The 13,318-nt window shown below is 40.3% G+C and overlaps 1 protein-coding gene across 2 annotated transcripts in view; it reads left to right on the forward strand.

Annotated features, from left to right (window-relative positions):
* LOC113540389 (low-density lipoprotein receptor-related protein 8) overlaps positions 1-12,478 on the forward strand; it is a 61,665-nt gene extending 49,187 nt beyond the window's left edge. The window contains exons 17-18 of one of the 2 annotated variants that reach the window (XM_034304033.2): positions 2,519-2,587; positions 12,014-12,478. In XM_034304033.2, coding sequence (XP_034159924.1) covers positions 2,519-2,587; positions 12,014-12,312 — 368 coding nt within the window. In that variant the 3' untranslated portion in view covers positions 12,313-12,478. The remainder of the gene's footprint in view (positions 1-2,518; positions 2,588-12,013) is intronic. The other variant, XM_034304034.2, reaches the window with a different exon arrangement.
* Positions 12,479-13,318: the final 840 nt, after the last annotated feature.

Below are 13,318 nucleotides of genomic sequence, written 5' to 3' on the forward strand. Positions count from 1 at the left end.
TTTCCAAATGTCTCGCCAATAGATTAAGTAATGTACTGAATGAAATTATACATAAAGATCAGTCATACTATATAAAAGATAGATCTATTACAGATAACCTACATTTAGTATGGGACCTTTGCCTTTTGTAATAATATCAGCATGGGTTTTCTGTCACTAGATCAAGAAAAGGCTTTCGATAGAGTGGATCATAATTTTCTTTTTGGAACATTACAAGCTTTTGGTTTTGGTAATAGGTTTACCTCCATGATAAAACTGCTTTATACTGAAACAACTTGCATGGTAAACATGGCTGGTGATCTGAGTGTACCCGTAAAAGTGCTGAGGGGTATCAGGCAGGGTTGTCCAATCTTGGGCCAACTCTATAGTATAGCCATTGAACCGCTACTCTGGCAACTGAGGAGGGTGCTGACAGGTTTATAGCCTAGCTCTCTGACTTCACAACAGCCTGTAAAAGTCTTTGCTTATCCTGATGGCATTACACTGATAATTAGATCGGAAAGAGATATCCAGGTGCTAGAGGAGAGTTTAGAAGTTTTAGGCAAAGCTTCATCTGCTGAAATTAATTGGGGGAAAGAGTGATGCTCTCTGCTCTCTGCTCTCTGCCTGGTGGATTGCAGTGGGGGAGGGTTTGATTTCAAATACTTAGGGGTGTTTTTAGGGATAGAAAACTACCTAAGACAAAATTGGGAGGGCCTAGTAGAGAAGTTGTGTGCTTGGCTGTCTCACTGGCAATGGTTGCTACCCCAGTTATCCTACAGGGGGAGGGTCTTGATCTGTGACAGCCTGGTTGCCTTATCCCTGTGGTACAAGTTGATGATAATTGAACCTTTGAAAGATCTAGTAAAGAATAGATTTTTTTGGTCTGGCCAGCACTGGGTAAGGGCACCAGTATTATACTTACCCACGCAGGAAGGATGTCAAGGTCTGGCAGACATTAAACTTCTCTGTAGGGAGAATGTGAGCTGGTCTGGGATTACTTGTGTGGATTTGATCAACATCTTTTTCTAACGAACATTAAGAATCTTGACATGATAGGAGTAACACCTTTCTACAGGTGTGTTCTGAAGGCATGGACAACACTTAAGTTCTCTCGGGAACCAAATGCTGTGCAGGGTCTGTGGTTTCAGGACGAGCCACTATTATGCGACCCTGCACTGAACATAGGTATCTTGAAATCAGAATCCCTGAGGAAGACACTGTGGGATGCAGGTATGACTAAAGCTGGACACTTCATGAATGCAGAAGGATGGATACCTGCAGAAAACCTGTCTGTTAAGCTTGGCCTGAGGTCAGATTGTCTAGCACAGAGACTCGTAACAGAAATATCATCCCTTTTCCCACCAGACTGCAGACCAACACTGGAGAAGCGTGATGGAGTGGAAGACTTGTGTTCATTCCCGAAGCTAAGAATATACTGCAACCACAACCTGGCAGGAAATAGAGGGGGGTCAGCTTTCCCCAAAAACACCTCAGCAGAAACTATTTAGTGATACCCATAAGAAAGCACTCTATACAGTTTGTATAAAGGTGCTATACCAGCAATCGCTTGGAACTATTAAAGAGTCAAACTGGCAGGAAGTGTTTGGACAAGGCATTTCCCCTAGAGGTAGCTGGAGGACCTTGTACAAAGCACCTATTGAGAAAAGGACTGGCGATCTGCAGTGGTGTATTGTGCATGGTATAATAGCTACAAACAGACACAGAGCACACCTTGATCTACAGGTAGGGGTGGGATGTCCTTTCTGCAATGAGCAGGAAATTTTCTTTCACTTTTGCTTAATTGTCCAAGATTAGTTCCATTGTTTGAAATATTGCAAGAGTGGTGCAGGATTTTGGGAGAGGTGTTCACACCAGCATTTTTCATATACAGACCTAAATACATGAAGAGTAGGAAGGATGTTCATGTGCTATTGAATTTATTATTTGGAGAGGCAAAACTGGCAATATGGCTTTCAAGGAGGGGGAAATTGACTGGAAAAGATCCAACTGAAGTTGTTCCAGTTTACAAAGGATTAATAAAATTGTGTGTGAAAGAAGAATATGCTTATTACCAGTTGGTTGGGGACATAGAAACATTTAAATGTAAATGGGGAATAAAGGGGTGCATTGGTGATGTTGATTATGATGGCATTCTGCAGTTAAAAGTTTGAGAACTAAATGGAAATGGTTTGTTTTTAATCTTTGGTAATGAAGAGTCCTTAAAGTCAAGTCTCTGACTCTCTCTCCCTTCCCCCCCTTTGCTTATCCTCCTCTCTCCCCCCATCCTCTTCCTCTCTCGCTCTCTCTCATTCTCTTCTGCTTTTCTCTCTCCTCATGCTCCTTTCTGTTTCTCTCCGTCTGTCTCTGTATCTCTCCTTCTGTCTCTCTCCATCTCTCTCTTTCTTTCTGTCTGACTCTTCCTCCCTCCCTGTCTCTCTCCTCATCCACCTCTCTCTGTGTCTCTGTTTCTGCATCCCTGTCTTTCTCCATCTCTCTGACTCTTCATTTCCCCACCCTCCCTGTTTTTCTTCTCCAGCTGGAAACGAGTTGTTTCTCCTCGGACACAGTGTACCCGTGGCCGTGCTCGGAGTTGGAATTCCCATCGGTACGTTCCTCCTCCTTCTCCTCACAGGTGCTGCTGACCAGATTATTGTTAGTGCACTGAGCCTAGGGTGTGTGTGTATGTGAGAGAGAGAGAGAGAGAGAGAGAGACACTGCATTTTTCTTTATTGCCTGTAAATTCCCTCAGCACTCTCACGGCACAGGTGCAGATCAGTGAAGATTGTGAGCACTCATGTCTTTTCGTCTTATTGCTTTCCTTTTTTTCTCATTTATCCCACACATCTGTCCATTTCATTTCACATTTTCTCTCTCTCTCTCTCTCTCTCTCTCTCTCTCTGTCTCTCACATTTGGGTGTGTGTGAGGGTGTATACCGTGAGAGGGCATTCGTTTGGGAAACATTTTCTGTTTTTCTTCTTTCTTCTTCTCTTTTTCCTTTCAAATGTAAAGGAATATTTGGAAAGTAAGTAAAACAATAGCGGGAACTTTGTTTTTTAAGTCACAGATTGTTTGTGGTGGTCGGGATGGCGTCCCTTTGACAGGAGGGTGTACCAGCACTCTCACGCCATCATGGTGTCAGGTGTGTACCTGAACCCGGCGTGACGGTGGAGGATGTACTGGTAGCGGTGGGGGATCAGATTGAAAACGAAAAAAATATTTGTTCGGCTTCAAGGATGAATAAAGCCATGGTGTTTTTTGTAAAAAGAGGAAAATCTGTTTAATCGCCTAATAAGCAGTGGATTTGGGTAATTGGTGTTTGGAACCAACACAGTTGTCATCAAATTGTTCTGAAGTGGGGAAAGATGAAGATGCAAGAGAGTATGACGTGTTTTCTGATTTCTGGAAGCAACATTTGGGAAGACTGTAGAGGTGAAAGATTTTTTTTCCCAGATGTAGAAAAATTTATGGCCTCAGTGATAGTGTTACAGCATGCGCCAAGTTACGAGGCTTTGAGGAAAAAAAAAAAAAAGCTTTAGCCTGAGGAAAATTTTAATGAAATTGTGGAGAAAAAAAAAAATCCTATTTCACATAAATGAATAAATTACACTGGGTGACTTCTTTTTTACTGTGTTCTCTTCTGCTGTCTTTACTCATTATTCTTTTCTTTTCCTCCATGGAGTGTTGAGAGTAGGCTCTCTAAATATAAATGGGGTAGAAACAGGACAAAAGTAGCAATAATTTTTTTTAAATAAATAAAAAAGTTTTTAAAAAATAAATAAGATGAATGTTATGTTCATACAAGAAGCATATACAAACAGCGAAAATGAGATGGAGCAGGGCAAGTGGTGGGAAGGAAAATGTGTATGTTGTCATGGATCAAACACCAGTGCAGGTGTAGCCATTTTATTCTCTAAAAGTATGAATATACGTATTTTGGCAATTGAGGAGATTGAAAAAGGTAGGATTTTATTAACAGAGATTGAGTATGGAGGTGTTGTTTTTGTATTCGTAAATGGTTTTTGCTCCAAATAGGGGGCCAGAAAGAGTGGAAGTTTTTATGAAGCTGAAAAATGCTCTTCAAAATTTCAATGAAAATGTATGTATAGGTTTAGAGGGGGACTGGAAATTTTTTGTATTTGACAGATTTTGTAGCTGATTGGAATGGAGAGGAGTGTAGTTCTCTCTATAATGGTTAAAGAATTTTACTTATTAGATGTATGGAGAGAGAGAAATATTGGCGTACGACAATATACATGGCTTAAAATAGTGAATAATAAGCTTAGTGAGGCCAGATTAGATAGATTATATATAGGCAGAACATGGAACAATACAGTAATGAATACTTCTATTTTTCCAAATGGATTTTCAGATCATCATTTGGTCACCAGTGATTTTAATATGAAACATATATTACAGCCCAGATACTTTTGGCATTTTAATGTGAAATTGTTGCAGGATGTTTTATTTTGTAATAGTTTTAAAGTGTTGTGGGAAAAATCTTAGTCAATGTTTAAAATCTTAGTGTTTTTGAAAATCTTAGTCAAGTCAATAGAGTTTATTGTCATTTCAACCATATACAGCCAGTTAGTACATAGTGAAACAGAACAGCGTTTCTCCAGGACCAAGGTGCTACATGAGACAAACACAGAACAACACAGAACTACAAGGGACTACATAAATTTACGTAAAGTGCACAAGTGCAAACATGTGCAGACAGCACAAGACAGTACAATGACTATGGTGGAATGCAGGCAAAGTACAAATTAAAAAATTTTGTCAAAGCTATACCTCTCACACTACTGTAAGGATAAAGTCAACTGTACAAAAACTACAAAACGACACTGATAAGTTGGAAAGAGACATTATTAATAATAAGATTGTGAAGAGTGATGTTTTAAACAAGAAGAAAGATGAACTTGGATCGATTTTTGTTGGAGCAGGTAAATGGAGCTTTAATAAGGTCAAGAATTTGCTCCAGCATACACTGATGATATAACAGTTTTTATTTCTGAACAGAGTGATGATGCAATTTTAAATGCAAGTATTTAGCAGTATGAAAAAGCCTCCACAGCCAAAGTTAATTGGGAAAAAAGGGAAGGTTTTATTATTGGGCGATGGAATGGAATCGGCCCCCCACAGCTTCAGAGAGGTTTGAGATGGGGAAGGGATTGCTGGAAAAGGTGTTAGCCCAGTTGTCTAAATGGAAATAGCTATTACCACAATTGTCATACGGAGTTCTGGTGGTGAACTGGTGGCGAAAAATATTTTATGACACAAGGTAATTCTGACAGAAATGTAGCTGGCTGTCAAAAGAGAATTCAAATGAAAATGACATTGAGATGTCAAAGGAGGAGCCTTTTGTTTCTGAAGCTGTGTTTCAGGGCACTTCTCAGGTCAGTCAAACCCTGTACACCCTAAAAGAGGTGAGTAATTTCTTGGATGACACTTTTGGCAAACAGGTTAATGTTAAATATTTTTTTCCTGAGGAGGAAAAGTTTGAATGGTCTGTTGCAACGCTGCAGAAAAATGTAGGTTTTGACTTGCTAAGTGAAAAGAAGTGCTTTTGCTTAAGGAAGCAAAAAAAAACAAGCTTAAGAAAAAAGCTTAAGAAGCTTAAGAAAAAATGTTAAGGAGTAGTTTGGAGCCTAGTAATCAGTCATCCATCACAGGGTGTCCTTTCCTCTATATTACTGCATCACTTGCTTCTCTTCCTCTTTCCTTTCCACATGGACATGCTGAGAGTGGGCTCAACATCAGTGGTGGAAGGAACAGACATAAATGTGCCTCTGTAGCTGAGACAATACAACAAAAGAAACTGCATGGTGTTTTTCTTCAAGAAACACATAGTGATGTAGATAATGAAGTCGAGTGGAGTATGTGGTGGGAGGGAAAGCAGAGACTCCGTCATGGCACAAATCTAATTAAAGGGGTTGATTTTTATTTCATAAACATTTCTGCTCCAAATGTTAGGCTTGAGTGCATTGGGTTTTTTTTCCCTGAGTTAAATAGGACTTTAAGGCAGTGTGGAAATGATGGCTGTGTTGTTGTTGAAGGGGACTGGAACTCCACAGTGGACTTTACTGTAGATCGCACTACTGAGGAACTACACATGCATTCCTCCCTATGTCTGTCAAAACTACTGAAGGAATTTAATCTCCTGGATATATGGGGAGTTAAAAATCCTACAGTCAGACAGTAAACATGGGTCAAAGTCTCTGATAGTACAGTGAGTGCTACTTGGCTAGACCAAATCTATTTATCCAAACATTTTAACAGCAGAATTATGGAATGTTCAAATTCTCCACTTGGATTTTCTGACCACCACTTGGTTTCCCTTACATTAAATATGTCTCAGTTCTGTAGCAGATCCTCATGTTAGCATTTTAATGTTAAGTTTTTGCAGGATGCGGAATTCTGTGAACAGTTTGCACTTTTCTGGGAACACTTTAGAAGAAACAAGAATCATTTTGAGAACTTAAGACAGTGGTGGGATGTTGGGAAGGCACAAATAAGAATGTTCTGTCAGCAATACACTGCACATTCAAGTGTTAGAACAAAGCAAATTATTAAAGTTCTGGGAAAAAACATAAATGGCATAGAGTTGGAAGTGATTAATAGACATGACCCTGTGTTGTCAAGGACTTTGCAGTGGGGGGGAGCTGGGGTCCTACATGAATGAAAGAGAGAATGGAGCCCTGGTGAGGTCCAGCTTTGCATCAATTGCAGATATGGACACACCAGCTGCTTTTTTGTGTTGTGCCACTGCACAACACAAGCAAATGACTCGTCTCCGTCTTCCCAGTGGAAGAGTAACTACTGATATCATAGAAATGCGAAAACACACTGTGATTTCTACTCTGCTCTCTACATGGCAGAAAACTGCAATTCAGGATGTACTGAACTGCTCAGCTGGACTCTGAATTTGGAGCAGCCCTGGACTCAGAGATAACCCTAGAGGAACTCACAATGCCAATTACTCAGCTCTGCTCAGGACATTCGCCAGGCATTGATGGCCTGCTATCAGGCATCTATAAGCATTTCTTGTAGGGGTGATCTCTATGAAGTCCTCTGTGAAAGCAACAGAGATGGCCTTCTACCTCTATCATGTCAATGTGCAGTGTTCTCTTTGTTACCCAAAAAGAGGGATCTTTCATTGTTAAAGAATTGGAGACCAGTTGCTCTCTTGACCACTGACTATAAGATTATTTCAAAGTGTCTAACAATTCAATTCAATGGACATTGTCACAAAGCAGCTTTACAGAAATAAATACATTCAAATTAAATTAAATCAAAATAAATTGTAAATGTGTGAATTTATCCCAAATGAGCAAGTGAGAGGCTACAGTGGCAAGGAAAAACTCCCTGAGACGATATGAGGAAGAAACCTTAAGAGGAAACAGACTCAAAAGGGAACCCATACTCATCTGGGTGATAACGGATAGTGCAATTATAAATAAATCCCTTCTATAACTGTGTACTACATGGACAAATAGTGCAATTGTGCAACCAGTAAATTCAGTACAGTTTTCACATGAAGTCTGGTTTGTTGAACCTATCCACTGTCCATTGATGGAGACCTGAGTGCAAAACTGCTCCCAGCAACCGCAGCCCCAAAGCCACCACAACAATCGCAGTTCCAAGCCATCACAGTACAACTCCCCATATGAGATCCCCAAGCTATCTCCACGGCTCCCATGTGGCACCATCCCCAGCAATCCCAATGATCTTCAGGCTGTTCCATAACTGTGGGGCTTTGTAAGAGAAAGCTCTACCCCCTGCTGTAGCTTTCACTCTTCGAGGTACCAACAAACAGCCTGCACCTTTTGATAGAAGTATGCGTGGCAGATCATAAAAGACCAAACTTTCCCTCAGGTACTGAGGCGTGAGACTGTTCATTGCTTTATATGTCAATAGTAGTATTTTATAATCAATGTAAAATTTGATTGGGAGCCATTGCATGGTGGATAAGATAGGGGTGATGTGGTCATATCTTCTTGTTCTAGTAAGGACGCTTTCAGCTGCATTCTGGACTAACTGGAGCTTATTTATGCAACTACTGGAACATCCAGACAGCAATTCCTTAAATAATCCAACCTAGAGGTAACAAAAGCATGAACTAATTCATTTTTCAGAATTTTTGCCTGATATTTTCAATTTTACCATTAGTCATCACTGCTATATAATAATTGCTTGCATGTTTCTATTGTGGTCTTATTCCTAGTTAGGTTTGCTACAATATTAAATAAGAATCTAGGATTATTTTTGTTATCTTCAATTAGGGTGGAGAGATACATTGATCTAGCAGCACTAAGAGCTTTTCTATAATTCAGAAGGCTCTCCTTCCATGCTGTCTGAAATACTACCAATTTAGTTTGACACCATTTACGTTCTAATTTTCGAGTGGGCTGTTTTAAGGTGCGCGTGTGATAGTTATACCAGGGTGCTAGCTTTTTCTCTCTAATTATTTTTCTTTTAAGTGGAGCTACCTTATCTAGCATGTAGCGGAAGGTTGATTCTAAGCATTCAGTTCCCTGTTGCCAGTTGTCAAGTTCTTCGGGCTGAGACGGTGATCCATTCATGGTTGGTAACTCTGGGAGATTACTGATATTATTGACTCTTTGTAGTTGCTGACGTGAATGTACGTTTGACGCGGTAGCGTGGCAAGATGCATATATTATGATTAAGACACATTATAAATGACATGAGGTAATGATCTGAGATAGCTTCAGACTGCAGAAATGTGACTGTATTTTCTATATTTAATCTGAATGGTAGTATTAAATCAAGAGTGTGACCACCACTATGGGTGTGTCCTATTACATTCTGATTAACCCCTACTGAATCTAGAATGGACACAACCTCTGTTCTCAGAGGGACTTCAGGGTTATCAAAATGAATATTAAAGTCTCCAACAATGAATGCTTTGTCTAAAGAAAAAAACAGGTTAGAGATGAAATCCGCAAATTCACAAAGGAATTCAGAATATGGCACTGGGGGTCTGTAGATTAATAATTAGGGGAATCGTCTGGGTAGACTTATTTTTTGTGGCTACGTATGTTATGTTAGTATAAAGAATTTCAAATGCATTGAATTTATGACTAGGTTTTTGTGTGATGCCTAGATTATCGTTATAAATAACTGCGACACCTCCTCCTCTGCCTGTTAGACGGGGCTGATGTATGTAACTGTTCCTGATGTATGTAGCTTCATTTAATGCTACTTACTCATTTGGTTTAATCCATGTTTCTGTTAAACACAGTACATTAAACTCCTGATCAGTAATAGTTTCATTAACAATAAGCACTTTAGACGTAAGAGATCTAATATTTAACAGTTCTAGCTTCAGAACAAAGGTGCTGGCTGTGCATTTGGTATGATTTATTTTTATGTTATTTAGGTTACTAGAACAAACTTTCTGATTATTTCTACATTTTTGTTTAGCTCAGGGAACAGACACACTCTCAATATGTTGGAACCTAAGTGACGACTCAGTGCAGCTACGGTCCATTTTGCCTGCTTGTCTGCTCCCTGGCCTTGGCTCTGGATTGTCACTGATTAACTAGACCTGTTCTGAGACTACATGCTATGCTGCAAGAAATGAGAGCAGCACCTTCCCGAATGGGATGGACACTGTCCTGCCCTAACAGGCCAGCCTTGCCCTAAAAGATAGTCCAATTATCTATAAAGCCACGTGTTAGACATGTGAAGCGGAGAAGAGTGGTGGTCCTGTGGGCAAGCCTTAACGTTAGCTTTGGCTTTGTGATTATGCCACCAAGTTGTCACCCATTCGCCCCGCTGTGAGGCCTCTAATGCCGGAATTGGGGGATTGCTAACTCCACCTAAGGCATCCAGACTTCCCCCTACAGAAACTATGCTGCTCTCACTCTCACTAACCCTCTCTAATATACACTTAGCACAGATAAAGCTATTACTAATGACAGAGACAGAATGACTAAACATCCTGCACTCGACACACTGAACAAGCTGAATGTTTGCCATGTTGTTTAACGTACCTTAGTCGAAGATTAGTTGATACAATTTTACATGGATCTGGTGTGGATGGCCTCCACTCGCTGTCTTCAGACAAAAAAAAAAGAAAAGAAAGTGAAAAATACAGCAGATGAAAAACGATAGTGCAAAATTATTGTTAAAAAAGAAAGAAACAGTATAGTTTAAACACAGACACAGGCAAGAAACTCACAGCAAATTAAGCCTGATTTATTAATATTGGTAGGGACATCAGAGTATTATCTGAACCTCTTGAAATTTACCAGAAGGCATCTTCAGCTAAAGTCAACTAGCATAAGAGTGAGGCTTTATGGGCAGGTCAGGTTCAAGTAGAGGGACTTACACTTTTACCTGGGAACCTGAGGTGGGGCAGAGAGGGTCTAAAGATTTTGGGTGTTTTTCTAGGGACAGAAGAGTTTCAAAAACAGAACTGGGAATGTGTAGTGGAGAGAATGTGTACCAAATTGTCTCAGTGGAAATGGTTGCTACCTACAAGGGAATAGTTTTGGTCACCAATAATTTAGTTGCCTCGATGCTCTGGCACAAACTCAATGTGCTACAATCACCTGCAGGACTTTTATAAGAAATACAGAGAGCATTGGTGATGTTCTTCTGGCCAGGCCAACACTGGATTCAATTAGCCATATTGTATTTTCCATTACAAGAAGTACGACAAGGCTTTGTGGACATCAGCTCCAGAATTATGATTTTTGTCTACAAGCTGCTCAGAGATTGTTGGACAACAGGTCCCTCGCTTGGGGCTCACTGCCACTTGACCATCAAGCTTTCTTAAAGGACCCATCTATCCATGCACAATGGAGGGATGGCATTTCTTATGACATTCCTGCTCTGGATGTCACGGCTACCATGGGGGAATGGAACAAGGAAGCTTTTAGCTTTTAAAGCACTTGGGAAAAAAGCTCTCTACATAACTTGTGTAAAGGTCTGTCATGCACATCTCCTGAAAGGAGTTCCATCGACTAGGTGTCTGGAGTTCTTGGCACTGACTCTTCCCCTAAAGGCTGCTGGCAGTCCCAGTATAAGCGCCGATCAACAAACGGACGGCTGACCTCCAGTGGAGGATAGTACATGGGGCAATAACCACAAACAGAAATCGGGTACACCTCGATACTACTGTTGGGTTAGACTGTCCTTTTTGTCCCGAAACTGAGTCCCTGTTTCATCTCTTTACACAATGCAGTCATTTACATAACCTGTTCTTAACCTTAGACAGGTGGTTTTCATGTTTAGGTGAGGTTTTCTCCCTTCAGTTGTTTATCTTTGGGCCAAAGTATACAGCAAAGAGGAAAGTGTTTTGATTTTGCTGAATATCTGATCTGGAACAGCAAAGCTAGCTATATGGAAAATAAGGAAGATCCAAATGTCAGGACAGGGAGCAATGGACATAGTAGCCATGTTCAAGTGTTTTGTGGTGGCATGTTTCAGAGTCGAACACACATATTGTGCTTTGGTGGGGAAACTGCCAGTGTTCATGAGTATTTGGGGTATAAAAGGACTGCAGTGTATGCTTCGTGACAAATTGACATATGACATATATTGACATAATTTTGAATTTCTAATTGTGTGCAAATTTTTTATTTTATTAAAGAGGGGCCTTGCCTTTTTTCTTTTTTTCCCTTTTTCCTGTTTGAAATGGATTTGATTACATTTTTTTCTTGTTCCTTTCCTTGTAATTATTATTATTATTTTTTTTATGTTATAATGTAAGACTTTGTAAACAGTATCTGAGTATTTAAAAAATTCTCTCTCTCTCTCTGTCATGCTCTTTGTGTTTCTATTTCTCTCTGCCTCTCCCTCTTTCTTTGTCTCTTTCTCTCTCCCTCTGCCTTTCTATGTCAGTCAGAACATTTCAGTGTCTCATACTGTAGCTCCTTCTTAGTGTTTAACTCACAGAGTGCTTCAGTTTAACTATTTTATCATTTAACAATCATATTTACTTCTTGTCATTTAATAGTTACATGCATTCCCTGTCTTTACATGTACTTCCTGTCATCTGTGCAGTGGCGTTCGTGCTGCTTCTCTCCGCTTCCTGTCTGATTTATCGTAACTGGAGACTCAGGAGCACCAAGAGCATGAACTTTGACAACCCTGTGTACCGGAAGAGCACCGGCGAAACTGAGGAGGACGAGATCCACATCGGGAGGAGCGAAGGGCTCGCCACGCACCACCACCCTTACCCAGTGCCTGTGGTTGGCACGGCGACGTGTCCGCCGTTCATTGCTCTGCCTCTGGGTGGTGCTGTTACAGATCCAGTCCCGCACTGGTACACAGAGCCGCCCACCATCACCAGCGCCAAGTGAAAGTCAGCAAGGACTTGGTGTGAGAGTCGGGGTTTCCATGGGAACAGTGTTTAAAGTGTGTAACGAGACACTGAGCTGAGGCCGAGTGTCAAAAGTTTGTACACCCACTAGATCATACGTAGCAGGGGTGTGTCTCTCTTGAACGATCCGATGTGTGAATGATGAATTTTAAAAAAGCAGTAATGTAAAGATATGATTAGATGCAGTGCTGTAGAGATGCAGTAGCCCCACCTCCTTTACTCAGAAGAGAGAGAGAATACTAAAGGAAATAAATAAATAAATATAAATTAGCTGAGCACAGACGCGATCGATCTTCTCACCATCACTGATACACAAAAAATATCAATACAGCTTTTTTTTTTTTCATGTTTAGGACTTTAACACAGACTGCTGCAGGAACAGTGCAGATTTACGGCTGAGTTATCTTCTGTTTTTGAATGTTTTGAGAGTATTTACCCAAGATGCTACTGTACTTCCAATATTTAAAAAAAGCGCACGTTTCACAGACAGAGAGAACACTGACGTCGTGTCTCAAACACTTCCTGAAAGTGCAATCATTTAAAAATATTTTATATAATCCTTCTTTATAAAAGCTGCTGTTAGTTTCTCTGTGATAAAATATAATTGTAATACAGAAAATCATGTGCAGTGTTTTACAATTTCAGTCGCCGTCCGTCTTTTACTTGTTGTTCACTGTGCAGACTCACTGAGACAGAAGAGCCACGTGCATACGGATATGACGGGTCGATAGTAATTAGTGCTTTGTATGTCGATAGATTCCGTCTGTTCTGTTTTTTTTTCTCACTACATCATGTTGTGGGGAAAAAAGTCAGGAAGTTTAACAATAAACATGAAAGTCTTGACAGAAATGCGCTAACCGTTACTTTTTTACAAAACCTATGCAACAGCAGGCTGCTGCAGGAAGTAAAGGAATGTCATTAAGTAAAGCTTTTTTTAATCGCAAAATGTCTGATTAAAGGAAACGAGGTGCTGGAAAAGCAAAGTT

The sequence above is a fragment of the Pangasianodon hypophthalmus genome, chromosome 4 (assembly GCF_027358585.1).
Source record: "Pangasianodon hypophthalmus isolate fPanHyp1 chromosome 4, fPanHyp1.pri, whole genome shotgun sequence".
Lineage (NCBI taxonomy): Eukaryota > Metazoa > Chordata > Actinopteri > Siluriformes > Pangasiidae > Pangasianodon > Pangasianodon hypophthalmus.